The sequence below is a fragment of the Chelonoidis abingdonii genome, chromosome 10, assembly GCF_003597395.2.
Source record: "Chelonoidis abingdonii isolate Lonesome George chromosome 10, CheloAbing_2.0, whole genome shotgun sequence".
Taxonomy (NCBI): domain Eukaryota; kingdom Metazoa; phylum Chordata; order Testudines; family Testudinidae; genus Chelonoidis; species Chelonoidis abingdonii.
In genome coordinates, this window is record NC_133778.1 from 3,409,844 (window position 1) to 3,437,657 (window position 27,814).

Below are 27,814 nucleotides of genomic sequence, written 5' to 3' on the forward strand. Positions count from 1 at the left end.
GGGGATGCGGGAAGGGGGAGGCCCAGACCTGGGGCAGCAGGGGGTGCAGGTGGGGGGCAGAGCCCAGGGCTGAGGCAGCAGCGGGGTGCAGGGAGGAGCCCAGGGCTGGGGTAGGGGCAGTCAAATTTTATTTTGCTTGGGGCGGCAGAAAACCTAGAGCCAGCCCTGCCCAGGGCTGCTTTATTGCGCTGTAACTCACAAGTGTAGCCAAGCCCTAAACCCTTTCCTCGAACTGTGCAGTTTGCCCCCATGGGTCTCTCTGGCATTGCATTTTATATAATCATTTGCCTCTGCAAAGTGGGTATAAAATAGTTATCCCCTCACTCACAGTGGAGGATATAGAGTTGGGAGCATTTTACGCTCATTTTGCACTGGCAAAAATGATTCTCTACAAGGAACAAATCACGTCAATCCCTGAAAGCGAGCCCTGTGGCTTTAAAGTGGGAGTGGGCAAACTTTTTGGCCCGAGGGCCACATCTGGGTATGGAAATTGTATAGCGGGCCATGAATGCTCACAAAATTGGCGTTGGCATTCAGGAGGGGGTGAGGACTCTGGCTGAGGGTACAGGCTCTGGGATGCGACCAGAAATGAGGGGTTCAGAGGGCAGGATGGGGAATCGGGGTTGAGGCAGGGGGTTGGAGTGTGGGGAGGGTGAGGTCTCTGGCTGGAGGTACAGGCTCTGGGCTGGGGCTGGGGATGAGAGATTTGGGGTTTAGGAGGGTGCTCCAGGCTGGGACCAAGGGGTTCAGAAGGTGGGAGGGAGATCAGGGCTGAGGCAGGGGGGTTGGGGCACAGGGGGGTGAGGGCTTTGGCTGGGGTAAGGCTCTGATGAGGGGTGCAGGCTCTGGGGTAGGGCTGTGGATGATGGGTTTGGGGTGCAGGAGGGTGTTTTGGGCTGGGATCAAGGAGTTCAGAGGGCTGGAGGGGGATCAGGACTGGAGCTGGGGCCACAGGAGGGGCTCAGGGGTGCAGGCTCCAGGCAGCATTTACCTCCAGCAACTCTTGGAAGCAACAGCATGTGCCCCTTCTAGCTCCTATGTGGAGGCGCGCCCAGGAGGCTCTGTCCGCTGCCCCATCCACAGGCGTCGCCCCTGCAACTCCCATTGGCCACAGTTTCTGGCCAATGGGAGCTGTAGGGGCGGCGCTTGGGGCGGGTGCAGCGCACAGAGCTCCCTGGCCTCACCTCTATGTAGGAGTGATGTAGAACAACATCCAAACTAGCAATGACTAGCATCTTCCTTTGCAGAGAAAATGGAATAAGAAATGTGGCTGTCTGGAAGTGAGGACTATCTGGAATTATTATGCCAAACTAAACTTTAAAGCGGGGGTGGGCAAACTATGGCCCGTGGGCCACATCTGTCCTGCCAGCTGATTTAATCCACTCCAGACAGGGAGCGGGGTCGGGAGCCACTCCACACACGTGTGCCGTGGCTCTGTTCAGAAGGCAGGAGGGGGATCAGGGCTGGGGCAGAGGGTTGGAGCACAGGGGGAGGGCTTTGGCTAGAGTGCAGGCTCTGGGGTGGGGCTGCAGGTGAGAGGCAGGAGGGTGTCCACAGGTTTGGCCGATTGCAGCTCCCACTGGACACGGTTCGCTGTTCAGGCCAATGGGGGCTGTGGGAAGCGGTGAGGGCTGAGGGATGTGCTGGCTGCCACTTCCCGCTGCCCCAATTGGCCTGGAAGGTGAACCACAGCCAGTGAGAGCTGAGATTGGCCGAACCTGTGAATGCGGCAGGTAAACAAACCAGCCTGGCCTGCCAGGGGGCTTAACCTGGCAGGCCACGTGCCAAAGGTTGCCGATCTCTGATTTAGCTGATCAGCACAAGAACTTTCATTGTTTGTACAGCACCTACCACAATGGGACCCCTGATCTCAGTGGGAGCCTCTAGTATAAATAACACATAAATTGGTACCGCTTGGAGCTTTTCAGCAAACAAGGGGTCAAAACAAGACAATTCTGATGGGGTTTAGTAGGTTTTTAAAGAATTACCATCTGGAAATTAAAGCTGGTGCTAACATATCCTTGGATTTAATCCAGACTGACCAAGTGAGACAGAAACCCAGGGCCTAGTGTTCCCTTTTTAAAGCTGAAGGTATAAATAGAAGCATCAGTAACCAGTGTGGAATAGAACCCTTCCTCTTTCTTAGACAGATGCATTTAAACACTGGAGATGCTGATTAAATCCTCTTTTGTATGTTAGTCAATAAAGTGAGCTTACATTGCTGAGGTTTGCTGCCTCTGCTTTCAGGTTGCTTTTATTTTATTTTGTTAGCAATCTCTTTCAGAAGGCCTTTCAGATCATTCAGCTAAAAACAAAAACAAATCAAAATTCATGTTAGCTTGAAGTCAGCCGAGCTTATTCCAAGGCATTTTTGCAGCTTGGATAACAGGCAGTGAGATGTATGAGGCAAATAAGCAGTAAGTCCTGTAAAATGCCTGGGAATGGCTGTAAAACAGTAGCAGTAACTCCCATGGCACCTCCAAGTTAAGCTCCTGTTTCTTTGGTTACACTCTGAATGCCAGCTGTCAGTGACTGAGCATTAGCCAACTGCTATTTGCATTTACCAGACAAACTCAGCTGTGCGGATAAACAATGCAATGCTTATAGTTATTTTTCATAGCAAAATAGCCCTAGTGAGCAATAGAAGTGCCCCTTCAAACATTGCCCCAGTACAGTCCATTTGGAAGGACAACATCAATTACAATTTTCATCAATGCAATAAAGGTAGTGAGTCCTAATGCACACACATTTCATGCATTTAACCAGCGGGCATCATGAAACCAACTGACTCCAAATTACTCTGAATCGGCCTTGGTTCCTGAGATGGGATCACAGATCTGGTCATTGGAGTTTTGTGAAAACCAGTCTACTGTAAAGACTGTTATGTTTTTACACTTGTTTCCTCTAATGCTTCTTTCACTCAGACGCACACACAGCAAACTGATACCCTTACTCTCACCGAGCCATAACTTACTTCCTGGGAGGTCAGTGGGACTACTCATGGATAAGGTGCTGTAGGGGGATCAGAATCTTGCTTGGTGGAATTAACTGGACAGGTGACAGCGCACTCTGCTGCATGAAGTTTCTGCCTTCAAAGTGTATTTACAATGAGGAAGACACCTTGTTCAGTTACTATGCAACACTGACATTCCTTCTGCTTTAGAACTCTCTAGTGGTTTTCTAGTAATCAAGCAATGGGTCTGACAAGTACATTGCTCTGAGGCAGTTCCTGAAATTGAAGCATGTTTAAGGCACTATTTAGAAATTAAATCCTACCTAATAAAGCTCTTATGAGCAGCAGCACAGCGTGGCTTCTCTCCACATTTGCAGAGCTCAGAAAATATCTGCTCCTTCATTCTTCAGTACAACAAGATGCTTCCTAGTATCTAAGCGACCTCATGTGGCTGTTGTAACCTTATCAGATGTCTGTGCCACACACAAAGCTTTCTGCTTGAGGCACAGTGCCTCCACTCTGCCCCCAATACAGGACAGTACCTTAGACGTACAGCCCTAAGAAAATTATATCTGACTACAGTTAAGTGTAAACAGTGCATAAATAAAGGGGTCCAGTTTCTATATATGCCACTCACTGTCGTATCAGATAGACACATATTCCCCAGACCAATCAAAAACAAAGTACCTTCATATCCAGTTGTCTAAATCGATGTGCCATCCTGTGAAGAGATGCCAAATACCAAAATGAGTCTTGTGGGACTAAAAATTAAACTAGCAATTGGCATCTATTCCTTCATTTAGTGTCATACTGTACAGCAGAACATTACATATAATTAATTTAAGGCAGGACATCTAGTCACATAGGAGCACCCAAAATGTGGACCAAGGAAAACTATGGCTCTTGGATCCTAGAATGATCTTCTACTCTGAATGCACATAGTTGAAGGTCAATGACAAGGCTGATATTGACTGCAGGTGTTATCGCCTGGGAACTCAAATAGTTCCCATTCATCCTTCCAGGACGAGACAAGTCATTATGGCTGTGTGTACCTGGTTTTGATCATATCTAATGTAACTCTGGATAAATTACTGTCAGTTTTGCTCTTGGCAAGTTTCTTACATAACCCTTTTTGGCTCAAAAAGTGGCCACCCTAATTTGAATATATCAAGCTTGTAACTTAATGCCGAGCAGCATATGGAGAGTCGTACTTATGCATTTCAGGATGGAATGTCCACAGCAGGAAAGCTGCACGCCCTAGCATGAGTGAAACCCTCCACCCAAAGTTACCAGCTTTTCAATGCCAAAAATGAAAATGGAGAGCACCCAGACACTATTGGAGGGTTGCTTTTTATATTCATTAACATGTTCAATAACGTTGCCTGCGTGGTCTCCATGGGAGTTAGGTACCTAAATCCCTTTAAAAAGCTGCCTCTGTGCCTTTTGACAACTTTGTTCTCTGATTCTGGTTTACATACCAGTTTTCCCCTTGGCAGTTTGTCTGATTTAGCTGTTGCTCTAAAAATGCTGAGATGATTCTTGAAAGGACTCTGAGGCTGATCAGCCAAGTGTCAGGATTTGACAAAGGATTTGTGAAGCTACCCAGAGCCTTAAAACATATTTAACCCTTCAAGTCCCAACTAAGACTTGGAGACCCTATCTACTACTAGTACTTAGTAAAGACCTCTGATCAGCATGGAATCCCTGCAACCTCTGGATAATCTTATTTCTCATGGTCACATGTCTGGTACGCGCCATTAATTTGTGTAAAAGTGCTTGTTAGCTCTTAGAGAACACTCTTCATCAATGAATCTCAAAGCACTTTGAAAAAGGAGGAAAGCATGAGTCTTTGGGTTAAGTTTAGAGGCGAGAGCAATGAGGGTGATGTCGCGGTGGGTGTCTGCTATAGACCACAAGAACAGGCGGAGACGAGGCTTTCTTTGGACAACTAACAGAAGTTTCCAGATCACAGGCCCTGGCTCTCATGGGGGACTTCAATCACTCTGACATCAGCTGGGAGTAGGGTGACCAGATGTCCTGATTTTATAGGGACAGTGCCGATATTGGAGGCTTTGTCCTATATAGGTGCCTATTACCCCCCATCCCATCCCGATTTTTCACGCTTGCTGTCTGGTCACCCTAGCTGGGAGAGTAATACAGCAGTGCACAGACAAGTTTTGGAGAATGCTGGGGACAACTTCCTAGTGCAAGTGCTGGAGGAACCAATTAGAGGTCATGTTCCTCTGGACCTGCTGCTCACAAAGAAGGAAGAATTGGTAGGAGAAGTAGAAATGGGTGGCAACCTGGGCAGCAGTGACCATGAAATGGTCGAGTTCAGGATCATGACAAAAGCAAGAAAGGAGAGCAGCAGAATAAGGACCCTGGACATCAGAAAAGCAGACACTGACTCCCTCAGGGAACTGATGAGCAGGATCCCTTGGGAGGCTAATATAAGGGAGAAAGGAGTCCAGGAGAGCTGCCTGTATTTTAAAGAAGCCTTATTGAGGGTGCAGGAACAAACCACTCTGATGTGCAGAAAGAATAGCAAATATGGCAGGCAACCAGCTTGGCTTAACAGAGCAATCTTTGGTGAGCTTAAACACAAGAAGGAAGCTTATAAGAAGTGGGAGCTTGGACAGATGACTAGGGAGGAGTATAAGAATATTGCTCGAACATACAGGTGTGTAATCAGGAAGGCCAAGGTACAATTGGAGTAGCAGCTAGCCAGGGATGCAAAGGGTAACAAGAAGGATTTCGCTGGTTAAGTTAGCAACAAGGAGAAGGTCAAAGAAAGTGTGGGACCCTTACTGAATGGGGGAACAACCTAGTGACAGATGATGTGGAAAAAGATGAACTATTCAATGCTTTTTTGTCTCAGTCTTCACAGACAAGGTCAGTTCCCACACTGATGCACTGGGAAGCACAATATGGGGAGGAGGTTAGCAGCTCTCAGTGGTGAAAGAACAGATTAAGGACTATTTAGAAAAGCTGGACATGCACAAGTCCATGGGGCCGGACGCAATGCATCCAAGGGTGCTGAGGGAGTTGGCAGATGTGATTGCAGAGCCATTGGCAGTTATCCGTGAAAACTCATGGTGACTGAGGGAAGTTCCAGACAATTGGAAAAAGGCTAATGTAGTGCCCATCTTTAAAAAAGGGAAGAAGGAGAATCCAGGGAACTATAGACCGGTCAGCCTCACCTCAGTCCCTGGAAAAATCATGGAGCAGGTCCTCAAGGAATCCATTTTGAAGCACTTGGAGGAGAGGAGGGTGATCAGGAACAGTCAACATGGATTCACCAAGGATCAACCTGATTGCCTTCTATGATGAGATAACTGGCTCTGAGCATATGGGGAAAGCGGTGAACATGATATACCTTGACCTTAGCAAAGATTTTGCTATGGTCTCCCACAGTATTCTTGCCAGCAAATCAAAAAAATATGTATTCTATAAGGTGGCTAAAAAGCTGGTTAGATCGTTGGGCTCAGCAGATAATGATCAACAGCTCGATGTCTAGTTGGCAGCTGGTATCAGAGTGCCCCAGGGGTCGGTCATGGGACTGCTTTTGTTCAACATCTTCATTAATGATCTGGACAATGGGATGGATTGCACCCTGAGCAAGTTCGCAGATAACACTAAGCTGGAGGGAGAGGTAGATACAATGGAGGGTAGGGATAGGGTCCAGAGTGAGCTAGGCAAATTGGAGGATTAGTCCAAAAGAAATCTGATGAGGTTCAACAAGGACAAGTGCAGAGTCCTGCACTTAGGAAGGAAGAATCCCATGCACTGCTACAGGCTGTGGGACCGACCGGCCTAAGCGGCAGTCTGCAGAAAGGACCTAATTACAGTGAACGAGAAGTCTGGTATGAGTCAGCCAGGTTCTTGGTTGCCAAGAAGACTAGCGGCAATATGACTGAATTAGTAGGAGGCGTATACACAGCAGATCAAGGGAAGTGATATTTCCTCTATATTTAGGCACTGGATGAGGCCACGTCATTGGAAGTACGTGTGTCCAGGTTTTGGGTCCCCCACTACATGAGGGGAGTGGCTAAATGGAGAGATTTCAGCCGCGACTGGCAATGACTCATGTTAGCGAGGCTGGAGAAATGATTACAAGAGAGAAGCTGAGGAAGGTGGGGTGTATTTAGTCTGCAGAAGAGAAGAGTGAGGGGGGATTTGATAGCAGCCTTCAACTACCTGAAGAGGGTTCCAAAGAAGATGGAGCTCAGCTGTTCTCAGTGGTGGTAGATGACAGAACAAGGAGCAATGGTCTCAAGTTGCAGTGGGGGAGGTCTAGGTTGGATATTAGGAAACACTATTTCACTAAGAGGGTGGTGAAGCACTGGAATGGATTACCTAGGGAGGTGGTGGAATCTCCATCCTGAGAGGTTTTTAAGGCCCCACTTGACAAAGCCCTGGCTGGGATGATTTAGTTGGGGCTGTTCCTGTTTTGAGGTCTCTACCAACCCTAATTTTCTATGATTCTATGATTATCCCCACCTGACAGATGGGAACATTGAGGCACAGAGAGGTAATTTGCCCAAGTTCACCCTAGCAAGCTAATGAAAGACATTTTTAGTATGTAATTGTACATAAATGAATCTATTCAGTACATATTGTGTAGATAACGTCTCATGTCAAATTTGCAAAATTTTAATGAAAATTTAACAGCCTAGGCAACCAACCTGCATTATGCTAATGGATTATAAAATCGCCAATATTTTACTTGGGGCAGAATGGATGAGCTGTTTTAGGCTGATTTTATTAATATATTAGTGTATAAACAGACTTTCTAAATGTAAAAAAAAAAGGTTTTTTCTTTTTTAAAAAATAAAAAGTTTGCAGAAGTGAAGTTTCGTCTAAGAGTAGAGCAGAGAGAAAAAACAGACATACTCCTCTGAAGAGTCGTTTGCTTTGGAATTGATTTTGACAAGGTAATTTTCTTTCATGACTGCTTCCCATGCAAGCGTCTCATTGTCCTCATATTTTGAACCTGAGAAATACAAAAAGGCATTAGACTAACTTAATTTGCCTCTACCGTTTTGAAATGTGAAAAAGCCTGTCAGTGACTCTGTTCACCAGGGCTAATGGAATTCATTTCTCTGCATACAGAAAATTAGCAGCGATAACATAAATAGAACATTAATGTATTTTATTGCCTGGTCATGGCATGGGACAAGCTAACTGGGTTTGTATTAAAAAGAGGAATTGACCCACATTTCCACTCCAGCCTCCGAATGGACACAATATTTGAGGTTTCGAAGCATTCAGCTTTGGGGAGGTTTTAAATGAAATGTGAATTTTCTGGCTTCAGGCAAACATCAAACATGCGAGTGACGCTGTGTGACAATTTGGGGAACCTCACAATTTAGTCATTCTGTGTCATCCTACGGGGATGATAAAGTCACCTTGGAGGAGTTTCTGGTCACCTGAGGGTGTCACCTGACAGAGAAGACTGGAAGGTTATAAAAAATAGAGGAGGCCATTTTTCCCAAGCTCAGGAGGAGGGAAAAGCAATCCAGAATGTAGATGCCTTATGAGGCTAGGGACCCTGCCTGCTTACCAGAATCCAGACAGTCCCCTAAGCATTCCCAAGGCGCGAGGGGCAACTGCGGTTAGGATTTGTATTATGTTCTATATGAGCCCCACTTCCTCGTGCTTTATGTAAAGTAGAAGAAGAGCAATGGTGAGACTGGCAAGGTGTCTGTACAGGTTATATACCTCACAGCTACCACGCGCCTTCTGAGAGAGTTCAACAGGGACCCAAAAGCTCACACTTTGTGGGGGAGTTCTGGGAGAGGGTGTGTTTAAGCTACAGGGGAGTCTAAAGGGTCAGCACTGAGCCCAGGGGCTAAGCAGCTGGACAGCAGGTCCCAGACCCTCAGGAGGGGGTGCTAGACAGAGGATCTGCACCCCAAGCTGGTGCCTAGCGACCCCAGGACTGGGCCAGCAGTTGGGGTCCGTTCAGGCTCTAGAGACTTAACACACCGGAGAACCCAGCAGCTGGGTTCCCTCACAGCAGTCTAGTGAGTGGCCAGGGAGGGGTCCTTGACCGGGACCTGCAAGCTAACCAGGCCTGCTGCCTCAGTCAGGGCTGCCAGGTGACTTAAGCCCTGATTTTGCAAGCTGCTCCCTATGAGAAGTCCCCTGTGCCCACATCGAATCCCTCTGATGGCAATGGGAGTCCAGCCCACACAAGAGTGAGTCCTTAGCCACCTTTCCCCACTCCTTGCACTGGAGCTGAAGCAAGAGCATTATGGCTGCCTCCTGCACAGGGATTAAGCAGCCCCAGCGCTCCTTACCAGCAACACAACTCTGCTGGAACAGCCACAAATTGGATCTAATTAAGTCCTCCCATTGGGTCTATCAGTACAAGATCAATTGTAGATCAACTCAGGAGTTTGTACAGTCAGATCTTCATCTGTCTGGTGTGGAAGCTAAATGCCATTTGCAACACTGATGATTTGGGCAACCAAACCCAGAAACATTGCAGGGGATCTGCACATTCTATAAGTAACTTTTTCCTAAACTAAGTAAGAGTTTCAATCGATGCTGCAGGGCAAAAGCCATCGTGCTGATGTATAGGAACAAGCCTGTCAATTAATTGAAGCTCTCTTCTCTCTCATCTCTTATGAATGGCACTTTACAAAAAGCTGAGAGAATACCAGAGACAAGAGCCAATTTGTTGAAAAAGCTTGTTAAAGCAATTCATATCTGTGCTCGCTGACCAAATAAATGCAGGGAGAACAGTTAGAGGCCTTACCCAAAGCCAAGCATGGATTTCTATATATACACACGTTTTCCTGATATAGCTCATTTAGCAGAAGCAACAGCCATGTGGTCAGGAGAGTATTAGTTTTCTTTTTCAATCAATCTCCAGCGGGCAGAAGTTAGCACTGCTAACAGGCTGTCCTTGAATAATGTATTATAGTGCCCACCCAAGTGTCATTAGCTGAAGGAGCATAAATAAAGGGCAAGGATAAATATCAGTGGGTCAGATTGGGGTGGGGTGTTGGCCTCCACCTCTATATTTTAAGCCATCAAAACACCGAGCCTCTAAGATCTAATAGTTTTGCCACCCCCATTGTGCCGTTACATGAAGACTATAGCAGGGTTCAAAAAAGAACTAGATAAATTCATGGAGGATAGGTCCATCAATGGCTATCAGCCAGGGTTGGCAAGGATGGTGTCCTAGCCTCTATTTGCCAGAAGCTGGGATTGGGTGACAGGGGATAGATCACTTGATGATTATCTGTTCTATTCATTCCCTCTGGGGCACCTGGTATTGGCTACTGTCAGAAGACAGGATACTGGGCTAGATGGATCTTTGGTCTGACCTAGTATGGCCATTCTTATGTAAGTGTCCAAATCAACAAGTCGGGTGCAGAGGGGAGGGGGAAGAAAACTATGAAAAGGTAAGTACTGTATTGATTGGAAAAAACGTGGAAGTGATCTCATATTTAAATCTTGTTGAAGACTTTAGTGTGAGAGCTGCTGGCTCAATTCACTCCCAAGCCTCATCTGAGATTGTCCAAGAGCACACCACTGCCAATTCTGATGTTGACAGGAAATGATTTACTCCTTTCATATACAGGCCAGGCTGCCCAGCCATCACATAATGATTTTCAGCCACTGCCGGCCTTTGCTAGAACAGAATCCAGTGCCCTAAAGGAGAAAGTCTCTGAAATCTACTAAGCACCATATGCACCTCAAAAGGTTTAAAAGTTCTTTACAAATATCAACTAGTTATACCTCAGTACCTCTGGGATAAAGGCTGTACAGGGATCACTTTACCCGCCACTGAACTGCTTTAGCTGTTGGGGTGGAATGCAGGAGCTGCTTACCTCCGCAAAAATCTGAGCAATTTAGAGCGGAAAATGAAAAAAGCGTATATTATGTCCAACTGCAAATGTAGGTTGTAGGTAGGTAGAAGTATGGTGTTAGCCCCAAGGTCCTGGACAAGTTTTAACTTAGATTTTAAGCACAGTGGGGAGTTTATTCATCACAAGAAATCAGGGACTCCACTGTACATCTACTCTGAAACATGGTACCTTCAGCAGCACACAGTGACAACCTAATGAATTACTACAGTCACTTGCTATATCATTTCATTTTCCCTGGAAGGTCTCCACTCTAAATACCAACCCCATCTGATTGTTGCTTAGCTTGAGAGAGTCAACAGGATCACAGCACACAGTAGCAGGCTATGTAGCCCAGAACTGGCTCCTTTGGGAGAGTGAAGAAGGTGGGAGCTATATGTAATGTTTTCATTAATATCTGTGTGTGTTTGAGACTGCAGTATGGTTGGCTCTTGGAACACTAAGGGTAAAGCCAGCTGCAACTCTGCACACACACCCGCAATCACTAAATAAAATAAATATACCAATCTCATAGAAGTGGAAGGGGCCCTGAAAGGTCATTGAGTCCAGCCCTCCACCTTCACAAGCAGAACCAAGTACTGATTTTGCCCCAGTTCCCTAAGTGGCCCCCTCAAGAATAGGGCTCACAACCCTGGGTTTAGCAGGCCAATGCTTAAACCACTGAGCTATCCACTAGCTCAATTATCAGTGCTTAAATGGACAATATGACAACTCCACTGCTACAAGTCTGCCTCCGTCCCACCTGGGGAGATACATAAACCCAACCAACCAGGTTCAGGTGTTCCAGGACAAAGAAAGGGATTTTGAAATAGGTAAGAGACTGCCTATCAACTCAGGATGGAGACAGACTGGGGCTGACTGAGTGAGAGGGTACTGACTGCCTGGGACAAAGTACATTTGCAAGGTAAGGCTAAGGTTTAGGTTGGAGGACGTAAGTATAGGCCTTTTGTTGTTTTGACCCTCTTCCTCTGTTTGTTATGTTCTTGTGAATAAATACATACTTTGTATTGAACAAAGTGTTCTGCCACTGAACTTTCACACTGACTGCAGGCTCCTGGAAAGAAATCCAGGGTCACCTGGACCAAAAAACTCAGTTGGACCTGCTGAGGACACTGGGGGTCAACAGGGGTGCTGTAACGTGGTGACCCATTCCAGGAGTGGGATTCAGTTGTAGGATTCTACCTGGAGAGAAGTACAAGCATTGGGAAGGGATGACTACAAAGGTACAGCTCATCCTGGCACCCTAGCAAGGGGTAGAAACAGCACACAATCCTACTTACAACAGATGGATGGCTCTTTGCATTCTGTTTTACAGCAGCATTTAAAGCATTTCTTCATCACCATGTAGATGTAGGCAAAGATGACGAAGGGAAATGGAATAGTCAAACGGCTGCCATACTCCTGAACCAAGAAATAACGCTGGAACTTCCACACCTGGTCATTGTTTTCTTGTACTGATCCAACTGTGTAACTAAGGGACAGATTAAAAGATAAACCTCTGTTTGTCTAAGGGTACCACTAGTTATTTATTATCCAGTGAAGATTTTCATTAGATCCAAGTAACAGACGTTCTCCTATTAGCAAGGGTGGGGAATTGGTTTTACATAGTTTCAATCACATGAATATCCTGGATTTAAAAGTTGGACGCTGATTTGGAGAGGCTGGGAAACAAAGGAAAAGGCGGAGAAGGGGAAAGTGATAATACACATTGATTGCGAAAAAAGGCACCCTGGGTAAAGCCTAATGAAAGATTAAATGTTGTATGGAGCTCTACCTACTTGTGCCAGTCTGGCTTTAGAGGATGTTCTTCTAGCTTCGCCACACAACACAGGCTGCCCTATAGCTAGGCAATGGGTTGCATGAATATTTGCCAACTCTTACAATTTTGTGCAAAACTCAAAAATAGGCTGTTTGCAAAGCCTGCAACTCCTCCGAGTTTATTATAAGGAGTTGTATTATAGGAGCTCAAGTCAAGGACCACAACTAGGTCTTGTACAAACAAAACAAAACAATGGTACCTGCCCCAATCCTTTCCCTACTATTGTTAAAGGACAAATGAGATATTCCAAAATGACTCTTTCAAGAACTCTTAATAGGATCTTCAGAAGGTTAAGATAAACTTTAACATTTCTATAATCTAGTATGAAATGGCAAAGAGTTCTGTGGCACCTTATAGACTAACACACATATTGGAGCATGAGCTTTCGTGGGTGAATTCTGGAAATTTCCACTACATGCATCTGACGAAGTGAGAATTCACCCACGAAAGCTCATGCTCCAATACGTTTGTTAGTCTATAAGGTGCCATAGGGCTCTTTGCCGCTTTTACAGATCCAGACTAACACGGCTACTCCTCTAGTATGAAATATCCTTTAGTTTCCAGCTCTCTAAAAAAAATTAATTAAATCCTTAATTTTGCCGACAAAATGTTTATATTACTTGAAAAGAGGAAACCAATATTGATACATTTTGACTGAGTTGTAGCTCTCATATGGTATGCCAGATGATGGTTGGCATCTCCATGGTATTTACTTATATTTTAATATCAACTTTAAAGACAGACAGGATATGATCTACATTATTCTTGCGCTGTCGCTGCAGAACCAGCCAGCCAGCAGCGTTATTACAAAATTGACAGATGATCAGAGGAGATGGGGAACCTCGGAGAAGGAATCATAGATGGAAGTATGCTTTGTTTGGTTTGTCAGCGATGTGATCACATGGCAGAGAGGCTGCTATTTGCCCGACACACCTGAACTCAAAGTATACTGCAACCCACTCCTCTCCCTCCGTCTCCCGTTTAGAATACTAGCATGTAGATTTGCTCCCTACACCCCACCCTAAACTAGGAAAGCTTTGCTGTTATAGCTGTACCAGCTGACCTCTCTACATGGGGACGCAGCTCCTACAGGCAAATTATGCCTGTACCAGTTTCCCAAATGAAATCTATTCCAGCAAAAGTCATTTTTAGCTGGTGCAGCTGCATCTATACTAGGGCTTTTGTTGGTATAAACATTCTGTAAAATATAAAATCACACCCCTACCCAACCTTGCTACACCTGCAAAAGTTTTTGGTCTAGACTCAGTCCCATTCTGACTTGATTGTAAAGCAAAAGCAAACAAAACCAGTCAGTCATACACACAGTCCATTAATAGATGTGGCTACGCTCTGCTTGTGGGTTCCTCAACATGTTTTACACACACAGGTCACACCCAGACTGCTCCAGGAGCCCCAGTTGGCCCCAACACCGACCATAAGCCAGCAGTCTGAACCACACTTCCCACCTACCAGAGTCCTCCCTGGCCCCCACAGACTGTGCAGACAAACAGGCTTTGCAGCATGAGTTGAGGATCCACAAGCTAGGACAAATGTCAGACCAGGCTTCACACAGAGTTTCATTTTCTGACTAGCTCCAGTCCATTCTGATGTTACCAAAAGCCATTCATCCATTACTAAAATAGTCGACACTTTTAACTCTGTTTATCTGAAAGACCCACAGCCCTAAAGATTTGTGATAAGGTGAAGAATGACTGATAGCACATTTCATATGTCAGACTTACCTATCGGCCCCGTCTAACTTCCTCAATGCTAAACACATGGGTAACTCCCATCTAAAATATCTCCCTAGAGGAAGTCTCGAGTTCTTCCATTCATCCACAGACGATACAACATAGTGCTTGTGCTACAAGTCAGAGTGATAAATGGCAGGAACATTAAGGCACTACATGTTTGCTACCAATCATGCACCAGAGCAGCAATTCTGGTTATTATTGAGTCATAAAAAGAGCACATTAAATAAGAACTTATCCATCTGATCTGGTGCATTGTACTACTGGCAATATCAACTGATGGAAAGCTCCAGCTCATGGTTAATCATAGACTATCAGGGTTGGAAGGGACCTCAGGAGGTCATCTAATCCAACCCCCTGCTCAAAGCAGGACCAATCCCCAGATAGATTTTTGCCCCAGATCCCTAAGTGGCCCCCTCAAGGATGGAATTCACAACCCTGGATTTAGCAGGCCAAATGCTCAAACCTTTCTCCTGATTTTAAGCCCCTCCTAAACTGCAGGAGTTTGAGTCCAGCCCAGAGATATGGAGAAAAGCTACAACCATTGGATCCAAATCTGAGTTGGGATTCAGAACCCATCCCAAAGGTGGGAGGGGGGTGAGCTCTAGTGTTCGAAGTTTAACTCCACTGAGGTCAAATGTTTTAATTTTGGGAAGGGACTGAAGGCAAACTTTTTCAACAGCACCTACAGCACCTGAGCTTACATACCTATAGCACTCAATGCCCAAAATCGCTTTTGAAAGTGGTAACAGGGTGCAAATTCCAGCAGCAATAATCTCGGAAGATTAAAGTCCTAGGGTCCAATTTTCAAAAGCACCTCATCGATATAAGAGCCCAACTTTTCCCAGGGATGAAGAGTCATTTAAAGTTGTTAATGCAGTAAACACAGTTAATCATCCACAATTACTGCTTCTGGCCCCTGGAACAGACACTCAGTACCCACCCCACAGCTAGCTTCCATTTATCATTTCAGGCTCTGTTTGTAAGCAACTGGCCTGTGCATGTCTACTTTCATTTTCCTCTGCAGCCAGGTAACCCTATGGCTTGAGCACTGGAACTGGATTTATTCCAACCGTTCCAGTGTCAGCATTCACCTCCAAAATGGGAGTACGAGACACCTCTCCCTGATGGGCACAATGTGCAATCATTTGGCAAGCTCTGGAGGCAGTTCTGCCAGATGCAGCGAGGCCTGTGGGAAAGTCGATTACTGCCATGTTTTAAGTCGTTCCCATACAGTAACTATTGCATTTTAAGCAGAATGCAGGGCCAGCTGGCTGTTTAGAAAGTGGCTTTAACCCTATTCTTGCCACAGACTCAGTGAGGCCCTTTACCTCCATCAGAAGGAGATGTAAAGGAACCTGAGGATTCCGAGGCTGCAGAAAGACACCTGACAAGCCTCTGCATATTTTCCAGACATCCCATATCGATTTTACAGACATTGCAATGGCCACTGCGCCCCATCAGAAAAATACAAGAAGCTGTAAGACCAAAGGGTGAACTAACTTCATTTGCAATGTGAAACAAAATTTGTTATAGGAGTGTCAGGGAATGTGGCAGCAACAAGAAAGTGAGTTTCTGCTGGGAAAAAGTAAAATCATCCGATGGGAGGGTGCCACCAATGCGGAAAGATTACCTGGCAAAGAGCAAAAATTGATGATGGAAAGAACTGGGCTTGAACAAAGAACATTAAAGCATGGCAGCTCCCAGAGTGCACGGAAGGGATACGCCTGAAGAAGCTGATTGCACACTGTTCAGCCCTGAACGTGAAACGCATGAGCTGCAAGCGCTGTTCTTCCAAGTGAACAGCAGGGTTGTGTGATGAATGCCCCAAGTGGCAAGGAGAAAAGAAGCTTTGAGCGCACACGTTGTGAATATAATTTGATTGCACTTTAACACCTCTAAAAGTTGCCCACTCCTATACCACTGTAATACCTGGGGGTGCTGAAAACTAAGACATCGCAGCCAGCATCCAACCCTGCTGGACAAGGGACAGCCAGCCTATGCAGGGATAAAGAAGAGGGTGTGACGGTGGATCCATGGGCATGTGACTATGATATGGTTTGCCAAGACTCTCTTATTTTAAAGCTAAGGTACCATTTGATTTTGACTTGTTAGTAATCTTTGCACCAGATGCAAAAAATAATCTATTGGTTTTGAAGTGTCAAGTGGCAGAACTTCTGGTCACAAGATGTGAACTTTCTATCAATATCAATTACGTCCAACTTTGTCGTGCTCTCCAATATGGATGTGCAAATCCCCTTAAAGTCATTGGCACATACATCTCTCAGGGGAGCCTCTGGGCCTTCTGATGTATACTTAGCAAATGCTAGAGGCTTCCAATTTCAAATGAAAAACATTTGTGAGCAGTGATATTGAACAGCAACAAATGTGCATGTTCTTTTGGAAAGAAAATGGCCTCTCTGTTAGATATTTACTAACGCTGCATATGTGTGTCTGAGCATGAGAAGCAGTAAGAACCTCCTCATACCCCTCTCCAGATCTTGAGTTTGAATGTGCTTTGGTACCAGTTTGCTGCTGTTATAGTGCAGTACCAATTACAAACCCACCTCCAGGAGCAAACAGAGGAACAGGGAAGGAATTGTGGGTATAGTTCTTTTCCCTGGGAGGCTCTTACGGTAAATCAGCCACAGGCCGTCCCCTTACAACAGGCTGTGTCATTGTGGCACAAACTAGACCAAAGGACAGTTAGCTACTCCGTGAAATACCAATTGTGCAGAGAGCTGTACTCATCAGGGTCCAGTTTGTAATTCGTCTTGAATTGCTGCAGGTAGAGGATGCTGCTGAAGACTATGTGGAGGTATTTTGTTTATGTTCACGGCTTCTACTATCTTTAGCTGTCTATGCCTTCTAATGTATTTTATTCCCCTTGTCCATGCAGCTGCAGTGTACGGTGCAGTAATAGACACTAGGTGGTTTTCTAGTTTGTAATTTTGGAACAATACAAATAAATACAAAGGAACTGAAATGACAAGCACACATACAAACAGAACATAGCTCCTGCACGTGGCCAATTCTATCCCTCCCCCGCCATTCTCCACTTCTTGTAACCCGCTGCCTGGGAAAGAGATTGTGGATTCTACTCCAACCACTGCTACCAGCCCATGGCCCACAGTCACAAGGAATGGGGTGATATTTAACTCCCCAATCTCCTGAGCATCCCTGTTGGGACTCAGGAGAATCCTAGCCCTTAGTTTGGACTGAATCATTTATATGAACAAGTGGACATTTGGGAGAAGTTTGACACCTCTCCTACAGCTCTGAGAATTGCATGTTTTAGTTCCCACCAAGTGTTATTTTGGACCACAAGCATGTGTTAAATTCAAGACACTGCCTGCTACCCATTACTGGAGCAGTCTGGGAATGTCAGCATTCAAAGGGTTAATAGGACAGTAATTATACCAGTGTAGAATGTTACACACATACCGGATTATCATCTACGCTGAGGATAATTTAACAGTCCTGAAACAAACAGAATCAAACCCTCTCAGCAGATCCCTTGGTTAATTCAGACCTGATCCGGCAGCAGCTCTCCTACTTCCAGATTCTCCTTGAGCTCTGCGGACATGCCGTAAGGGAAGGCACTGCAGGGCTGGATCCCAAGCTTGCGATAAACAACCAGGGATAGCTGAAGAGTAAGGACAGTCTGTACTTAAGGCACTGCACTGGGACTCTTCTGCAACTGACTCCCTGGGGGACTTTTGGGACAATCACTTGGTCTCTGTATCAGTTTCCCCATCCATAAAAGGGGACAATAATACTCCCCTCCTCCCACTCTGACTTGCTAATTAGACTTACGCTCTTTGGGGTAAGGCCTGTCATATTATAGTGTGCACAGCCCCCAGGAAAATGGGGCCCTGGTTTTGGTTTCGGGCTCCAGGCGCTACTGGAATATAATGATGATTTAGTTAACAGAGAGTTGGTCCATCTACAGCACTATGTTTGGAGATTTTGATTGAAAAACATCATAGGCCTGAGTGGTCAGATTAACCTAGGAGTGGCAGACTGAACTCTATATCCCCCCCACCTAAAATACATAGAATGAAAGCATTTTAAAGGGCTAAACCCTCCACCCTAAAGGCTAAACTTTCTCAACCAGGTAGGACAGTAAGCTGCCCCAGCCAGACTCAACCAGTGAAGAGCTACCCAGATCTAGGGTCCGGTCTGGTGCAGAGCACAGCCTCTGCGTTTCCCACCCCAGCTGCAAACATGTGGAAAAGGAAGGGATGGAGAGGAAAGGGAGGGGCCCCAGCATTGGCTCCACCCTGCTGTATTCTGCTGTCAGTGGAAATGGACTGGCAGGAAGGAGTGAGTAAGCTGCAGCCGCCTGTCCAAGCTGCAGTGAGTAATGTCCAAGCTGCAGTTCCTTCCCAGGGCTCCTCCTAGGACAGTCTAGCTACACAGTGCTCCTTGTACAGGGCTGAGTGTAAGCTCGCCATTCTGCCCTCAGTTCCCTACAATCAGGGAAAAGAACCAAGCTGTCTTCCAAAAGAGAAGCACCAGACGGGCAGGTCAGTTTGTAAAGATCTGCTCCTCCGGGAGGGGAGGTGCTACATAAATACGAGTTCTAAGCACAAATAGATGGTCAGTGTATCTAGTAAACCTGAATCTGTGGCTCCTGCAGATGCTGCCTGGATATCGTACTTTCCCTCTGCTGACTTCACTCATGAGCCAGTAAGCGACTTAAGTCATCAAGAACATTGCTCTTCATTCCCGTGAAACTGCAGGATTCTTATCAGCTCCAAGCCTACTGGCTCACAGAAAGGGAGAGGCTCTTGTGCATGTCACGCCACACTATTGCACATGCTTCTCATTCATATGTGCACTTGCAGCACATCTAGCGCTTTAGATTTATTGATGGCAAGGCACCTGAAGGAGCTGAGATTTCAGCAGAGCTGACATTTTTATTTTGGCGAGGTTGGGAGGTTCTTTCCAGTAACAAGGCAGATATTTAATTTATGGGAGGGACTTTCTTTTAGGCTTGAAAAGCTTGGCACTGTCCTGCTAAACAGCATACTCCACACACTGACGTTCTCTGGTGAGTGTTAAACCTGTGGAGTCTAACCCGGGGCTTTCTCCAGCTTTTCCACTCCTTAGTAGATTTTCTAAGAAGGAGGTTCCCTCGTGGACCCATTTTCCCTCTGTCTGGCCATTCTGCAGACTGCAAGGGCCACCATCAGAGAACTGCTCATCTAATACATACCCGAACATGGCAACCAGCAGGTTAACCAGGAGGATGTTGGTGGAGAGCATGTAGATGCACACCAGGGGGATGGTGATCCACTCCGGGAAGCGGGGATGGTTGTTAGCATCCAGTTCTACACACAAAGGTTTAGACTCATTCCCGGAGAAGGTGCAGCGATCAAAATTGTATGTGGTACCTAGAGCAAGAGGAGGAGAGAGTGAGACTGCAGGGGCTGTGCAAAGGAAGCCTTTCGCTCTCTGGTGTGTCTGCAACATCGGGGATTTACCCCAAGTCTGCCCACAGATGCTACCATTTACAGTAAACAGATGAAATGCAATTTGCCTGGGAGGAGACTACCACTGTTTGAAACCAGCGTTAGTGCCATCAGCAGTAGCTCTGCCTGTCTGCACTAGGCATTTACAACAGTGCCTTGGGCTGCAGTCATTGCTGGCCAGACAACAGTGCAGCTGCACTAGGGCCGTCACTGCAATGCACAGGGAAGGGCAGACCACGGCCCTCCAGTTTATATGGAGACGGCGGTTGCAAAGGGCAGCTTGTGAACTAGAGAAATGAACACAGCAACGATATTCCATTAGCACTGAACACACCGTATGCACACGTAGAAGAGAAAGAGAGTGCACCAAAAAGATCTGGCATTAGCCATTTAACATCAGACAAAAAAGAAAGACTGTAACCACCACTACCCCGCCCTCCGATACTGGAATAGATTGCATGGGATGAAGTCTCATGTGATAACCCACCTTCTTGCTGTTTGGAAGGAAGGAGTCAGGAAGGTTGGAGCAGAAGCCTGTTAGGGGGGTTGACTGGAGTGAATATGAAGGGGCAATGGGAATCGGTGGGGCATGTTGGAGCTGGGCCGGGTCTGGCGAAGTGCTGGGTGCCAGATGGGAAGGGAGTGAGGGCTCCTGTAACGGGGCCTAATTTTCAGAGGGCTGATGAACCACATCCCTCTAAGGTCTTCAGTCATGCCCCCACTGTCATCTGATGCCTTGGCACCAGCCACTCATAGGCTCTCCTGCTTTAACACTGGCTTGGGCAGTCATTAAGGGTCAAATCCTGCAAGCAGCTGTACATGGGCCGACCCGCGTCCCTGCAGAACCCCACTCAAGTCAACAGGGCTCAGTATAAACACAGATCCAATGCAGGATCTGGCCCTAAGAGACACCATGGGCTCCCTAGCTGAGCCAAACGAGTCCAGGCCCTCCTCTGCCCAGGGGAGGTACACACAGAAGATGGCTACCATCAATGTCATCAGGGTACTGGCCAAACATGGCCAGGTAAGGCTCGTAGATAACTGATCGGAAGATCCATTCCCAGCGGTATTCATTCTTCCTCAGGATGCCCTGCCTGGCCACACCAAAGGCCACCATCCACACACCAAAGAGGAACAGGAAGAAGAAGATGTCAATCATCTAGGAAAGGAGGGTATAAAAAATAGATCAGTGCATCATCCACATTCCTGCAGCAAGTCACAATGTAAGGAGGCCAGGAGTTTGTTCCCTATGAATTAAACAGAAGGTTGGGAATGGATGTGAAAAATCTAGTCACTCAGCAATGCAGTATAGCCACATTCTCAGATGGCCTCCATCCAGTCTCAGACATTATGCTCATACTTAAGTGGTTATAAGATCAGTGCCTGATCCAAAGCCTATTGAGATCAATGGGAAAATCCCATTGACTTTCATGGGGTTTGGATCAGACCCCAAAATCTACACATGCAAGTTCTGTACACAGGTCCAAGATGAATAACTGACCTGATTCACACACAAACATAGGTGTCACGTATGCAATATTTAAAACAGCAAAACAAGTAACCACTTCTGACAATTTGGTCCTGGGCACCTTGAAAAAGTAATGTTCACTTTCTAGATGCCCACAGGTGATCGATTGCTGAATTCCTTCCCTTTGGTGTTCCTGCAAAGACTACCAACAGTGTGCATTCCAGGAAGCAACTTTCCATTTGATACACCCACAAACGGCAAGCGTTCTCTTGTGTCCTCTATTCTCTCCCATCTCCTCAAAATATTACCTCTTTCCTCCAAATACTGGGGATCTGCCATCTGAGAGACTGACAGAGAAAAAGAAAAAAAATACACACAAAAAAATAGCCCTTACATTGAGGAAGCAGTAACACCATCATCCTATTTCCTGCCACCCCACCCTTTCCCCACTGTAGGCCAAGAGGCCTGCCTTTGACTGCCGTCTGCCCGAGTGAAGACGCCAGACCTTTGTTTGCTCCACCCCATGTGAGGGTCAGGGCATGCAAGACTTGTACCTGTGGGCTAAAGCCTGCTCCCTGCTCTGTCCTGCCCAAAGGGCCAGAGATTCAGACTATGAATACTGCCCCCTCCAACGTGGGGGCTGAGGACTACGGACTGCCCCCTGCTTCACCCTGCCCAAGAGGACAAGAGCACCAGATTGTTCCTATTGGTTTTCCCCTGCTAGGAGACTACAGAACTATAGACTTCGTACCGCTTAGCTCCACCAGCAAGGTCCAAGTCTGAGGGTTGTTGCCTGATACAGCGAGGTGGAGCAGCCTTCCTCTCTACTTGAGAGGGAGGGACCACTACAAAGCCCTTATTTAGTAAGAGCCCAGTTCTGTGATCCTTTGTCACCAAGAGAAACCGGGGGGCCAGGATGACCTGACCACCACAGAAGTGGAAGAAAAATGGAAGCCAGAGATGTAGCAATTCTTTAAAAACCTCAGTGTTAATTTCACCTGCATGTACATTCAATTGTTCTCAGTGCTATTTCTTCATAAATTCCCCAGGTTCAGTGCACGCCTGGTGTGATCAAAGCCTCTTTTCCTTTCCTGGGAAGTAGACAGGCCCCGGTCTGTGTGCACAATCCAGGACCTTTCTCAGCTCACCATCCATACTCTTGGACAGAGAGCTGTCTCCAGTGCCCCTTTCTCTGGAGCTGTTCCTTCAGCAGCATGCCTCTCCTCCCACCACCATTGAAGTGAGCCGAGCCACTCTCCAGTGTCTCCCCCTCCCAGTAGTCTTTGCCCGCGATTAGTAGTCAGGGCTCTCTTTCCCCACTCTAAAAGGGAGTGAAGTCAGCAAGACCACACCCTAGTCCAGTTCCTGAAGTAGGAAAACTCCCAGCAGCGGTTAAATCTAGCTTCTCAGAAGAATTGAGGTTTTCCTTCCTCAGCCATACCCTTACTCGTGTTGAGTAAGGAATCTTCATGTGAGTAATGAGCTGGGCTGCAAAATCCAACTCTGAAGCTTTTAATATGCTGAAGCTGAAAGTTGCTGTGAAACCAAGCTCACTGTCTTTCCAATAAAAAGTGACACAGTGTCCTGTGGCACCTTATAGACTAACAGACGTATTAGAGCATGAGCTTTCGTGAGTGAATACTCACTTCATCAGATGCATGATGTATTCACTCACAAAAGCTTATGCTCCAGTACGTCTGTTAGTCTACAAGGTGCCCCAGGACTCTTTGTCACTTTTTACAGATCCAGACTAAAACATTGACCCCTCTGATCAGGGCCGGCTCCAGGCACCAGCCGACCAAGCTCGTGCTTGGGGCAGCAGATTCTAAGGGGCGGCTTCCGCCCAATCCTAGGGTGGCACGGCCACTCTTTTTCTTTTGGTTGGCCACTCCATCTGCCCTGTAGGAGGTGGTGGCATGGAGGAGGGGAACACCCTACTGGGAGTGGGCTGTGGGCTCTGTCTGCCCCAGCCAGTGCCAGGTTTGCAGCAAGCCCAGCAGCCTGCGTCCTTCCCTCCCCACCGACCTTGAATTCACTGCAGGTGGGAGCGGCATGGAGCCCTCCTGGCAGGCGGTGTGGCAGGAGGGGCCGAGAGGTGAGCGCTCTGGCTGAAGGAAGGCCTGGCCACCCCCCTTCTCTCTCTCTCCCCCGCACTTACACCCCCTCCTCCCCCACTAGCCAGGGCGCGCACTCCACTGCCCGGAGCACGTCTGCAGCGCAGGGAGTCCCGCTAACCAGCACAGTCGGGGGAGTGGCACCGAAAGTTTGCACCCTGGCTCTGGCCACCCCACAGGTTTGGGGGGGGGGGGGTTGCGCTTGGGGCGGCAAAAAAGCCAGAGCTGGCCCTGCCTCTGATACTTGTCTTTCCAATATTAACTGTTCATTCAGAGTGCCCCCCCCCGCCCCACGCAGAAAGCCAGTAGACAGCCCTGTACTAATTATGTCCCTCTTCAATCTGAGTTAAGCCCTATCTGGAGGATGTACGTGGGGCTTGGGCCTTGGGCCAGCCCTCTGTATGGGGGGAATTTCACTCTAAGAAGAAAAGCTTGTAACATCGTTTATTTAGACCATTATGAACTATTGCCCGTGTCTTACCATCCTCTGAAGCATAATAATTTTTGGTCCTAGATTCCTGCTAACTGTGAAAATGTGGATCAGCCTTAGAGTAAAAATGATGTAGTCCAGGCAAAAAATGACTCGCCCAGAGTACCAGGAGCTTTCATTGGAGGAGCGGAGCCTGGGGAAGAAAAATAAGTGTAATGAAACATTGGCTAAAGTTATGACAAATATATATTGAAACAGCCTAGTCCCATAGAACAGACCCTGGTTACTTATTTGCACACTTTATAATCTTTGCAAAAAAGTTGGTCTCTCCTATCGTCTGAGCAAAAATGTAACAACAGATGCTATACAGATCTCATTCCTTTCATTTCTTCCCCCTAAAATACACGACAAACTTTTACTAGTGTATGACGACAGAGTAGCATCAATAACTGGAATTACAACTGACAAAACGAGTGAACAAGGTATATTGCAGGATGTATGTATCCGTGCCTGTACTTGCCCAGGCACAGAATCCAGTCTGTACACGGGAGTGAGGTTCTATTGTATAGTATATGTAAATTACAGCAATCCCCTAAACCACACTAAAAGGCTAGATTCTTTCCATTAAGTGAGATTAGGTGTCAGATAATCCAGAAGAAAAATCAGCAACTTCCCACACAACCCTTTCATGACCAAGGACAGACACCTGAATTCTGCTACGGAACAGGAGTCTCCATTCCCATTCTATCCTCTTGGCCCCTTTTTTCGAGGCTAGCAAAAGGTACAATTACATTGTAATTATGAATCTTTTAACGGACAGGGATCTCTGCCCATTAGAAACCAAACTACAGCACTAAGAGCCCAATTCAAAACCCATTGAAATCAATGGTAATCTTTTCCACTGACTTCAGGGCAAGCTGGATCAGGCCTCAAGTCACTTCACATACCATACATCACTATCAGCTGATAAACAGCTTTCAGCCACTAATAAGCAGGGGGCAAATTCTTGCTGGCAATCCAGAAAGCTTCATGCCCCATTACCGGTCAGCAGAGTCATCTAATTTGTCTCAAATGTTAATTCGGTATCCAGATCTTTAAATAAGGTCAAAACTGATGAAGCAGCAGTACAGGATGGAACTAGACAAGGCTGCTGAGGCCAGGTCTTGATTTTTGCAAAACTAAATCTAAACCAGAGATTGTTCAAATGGAAGGGTATCTTTGTGTAGGGGAGTGTGGGAGGTTTGGGCTTTTGCAAAAACTCAAGACCGTAGCACATAGGCATCAATCGTGCACCCACCCAAAGAGCAGAGATCCTCAGTATCACCCGTCAGTGCTATTGCAGTCAGGAGGACAGAGGTATTTCCACCGAGCATACTTCAGGCCTCTTTGGGCCCAATTCTGACCTAAGCTACACCAGAATAAATCCAGAGTCACCACACTGACTTCAGTAGAGTGACACTGGATTCACGCTGGTATGACTCATAGCATGTGCACACACTGTGGCAGCGGAAAAGGCCGGGGGCCTCATGAAGGTTCTTAAAGAGAAAGATTGGCACCCAAAGAAAGGCTTGGAGCTCATCCTCAGGAACAGAATGCCAGGTGTTTGCCAGGGCAGGGAGCTGACACTGGGGACCTCTGCCCACTTGGCTTTTGATGGACGCACATCAGAGAAGGCGGAGGTAGCAACGCAACCTTCTCTTATCAGGAGCTACAATAGATACTTGGTGAATCAGGAATAGACACTAGGGCCAGACAAATGGCTTGAGTCAACATCTAAACCCCTCAACTAGCTCTGTGTGAGTCTGCTAAACCATACCCTGTATTCCCTATAACTCTGGATCGAACTGCTGCTGGCCCAGAAGGGCCCTGAAATCCAGGAAAACATCCTCTGAGTCCAGAGAATGTGGGGTTGTTGAATTCTGACTCTAGCAGCACCCAAACCAAACTTCTCTGGGTTAGTTAATCCTTATCTGAGCAAGAGAAAAGCTCCTCAGCACAAGTTCGTTTCAGCCCACGAGATGTTCTGCAGAACCAGTCTTTGTGCCTTGGATCCAAAATCCACAACCTTTCTATTACTTTAGGAAACATAACAAGTTTGCTAGTGAGTTCAAGTGACTTTGTTCATCATCTTCGCACAGCCAGACACACACCGAACCAGTACCTGGCACTGAGGAAAGCCATGGTAACATGCCTTTAGACCGAACACTACTCACCTGAATATAATCCCTGTTATGAAGCAAAAGATTCCAAGCGTATCCATGATGTTCCACAGATCTGAGAAATATTTATTCCCATTCATGTACCACTAGAAAGGGAAAAGAGCAGAAAATCACAACAACAGCATGCGGCCAGCACTGATTACTCCCATCATGGGCCCAATTCGACCACCATTACTTGCCTTGGGTACCTTAGTCCACGAGTGCTCTCATGGATTTCACTGGAGCCGCACATGCGGTAAGGGACTATTCACAGTAAACGTAGCCAAACTTGGCCCTTTACAACCACAGAAGTGGCTCTTATTTGCCCATCTCCTTGTTGAAGACATTTCTTGGCTGCAGCATAGTTCAAATCACTGACGTTTTAGGGAAAACATCATTCTCAATATTAGTTTCACTGCTCACCTCCATCAGGGAGGCACAAATCAGGGTTTTCTAGCCCTAAAAGGTCATCTGAAAATGCTTTTGCTATTGCAGTCTGAGTGCTAGACTAATTTCCTTGAGCTGCAACTGGTCACTCAGTTGGAATATTCAGCTGAGTACAGTCCACCAGTGGAAATAAGGGGTACCCAATCTGACCTTGAAAGCTAAGCCTGCAAAATGATGGATACACAAGAGGGGTACACAGCTAGAAGATGGGACTGCCAGTGTGGTAACAAATACACACACTAGCTATGATCAAGCTAGTGCATGGCAGCAGCGTAGGTGATGGCTGTGGTTACCTAGTACAATCCCAGAGGACCTAGGTCCAGCAGCTAGCCTGAGCCATCACCAATAGAGGCCACGCTGCTATTGTTAGTGCACTAGCAGAACCAGAGCTAGTGTGTATGTCTATCCAAACAGAGAGTTACACCTCCCAGCCGCTGCGTAGACAAACCCTAAGTTAGGTCAAACAAATTTGAGGAGTGTTTCATTGGATGGCTGGGTTTGCTACGTCTCATCAGCAAGAGCTGAACTTTGGACCTTTTAACCTAAAACCATGCCTCTCTACTGCTTAAGCTACAGGATGATAGCCAGTAATTGGAGTCGACACAAATCTCTCAGTGAGCCAGCCTCAAGAAGGACAGAGTCCCCCAGTGTGTTAACATGCAGCCTACGCATTACCTCAGCTGAGACGTTAATTGGGATACTTGTGGAACACAGGCAGCAGCTCTATCAGATGGGCCAAAAGAAAGTCCTGCTTTGGCCAATTAAAAGTGATCACCATCATTATTTTGGTCCTAACCTTTGCACTTAAGTTTCTCCCCCGTGTAAGATGGATGTAGTAGAACTTTCCTTGCACAGAGGAAGCTGTGAAGATTAACTGTTTAACATTTGCACAATGCTTCAAAGATAAGTGCCTCGTGGACCAGCAGTGGTCCATGGACCACAATTTGAGAGCCACTGAGATAATACAATATTCTTTGACTGGTTTCAGTGGTAGCCGTTTTAGTCTGTATCACCAAAAAAAATGCGGCATCGTTGTGGCACCTTAGAGACTAACAAATTTATTTGGGCATAAGCTTTCGAAAGCTTATGCCCAAATAAATTTGTTAGTCTCTAAGGTGCCACAAGGATTCCTCATTTTTGTATTTTTTGACAGTGGCCCCTCACTTCTTGTCCAGCAAAGACACAGCTCACTGCTGGAATCCCATGGGAACTAACTGCTAACTCGCTATTAAATATTTTTGGATCAGGTGTGTTTTTTCCTAAAACTCTCCAAATGA

The 27,814-nt window shown here is 46.5% G+C and overlaps 1 protein-coding gene across 1 annotated transcript in view; it reads right to left on the bottom strand.

Moving 5' to 3' along the window:
- Positions 1-27,814, bottom strand: part of TRPM8 (transient receptor potential cation channel subfamily M member 8) — a 91,221-nt gene that overhangs the window by 3,554 nt on the left and 59,853 nt on the right. The window contains exons 17-24 of the mRNA XM_032771508.2: positions 26,106-26,197; positions 23,944-24,085; positions 20,868-21,039; positions 19,625-19,802; positions 12,114-12,304; positions 7,847-7,946; positions 3,641-3,674; positions 2,218-2,305 (exon numbers count right to left, since the gene is read on the bottom strand). Of these exons, the coding sequence (XP_032627399.1) occupies positions 2,255-2,305; positions 3,641-3,674; positions 7,847-7,946; positions 12,114-12,304; positions 19,625-19,802; positions 20,868-21,039; positions 23,944-24,085; positions 26,106-26,197 (960 nt within the window). The 3' untranslated portion in view covers positions 2,218-2,254. The remainder of the gene's footprint in view (positions 1-2,217; positions 2,306-3,640; positions 3,675-7,846; positions 7,947-12,113; positions 12,305-19,624; positions 19,803-20,867; positions 21,040-23,943; positions 24,086-26,105; positions 26,198-27,814) is intronic.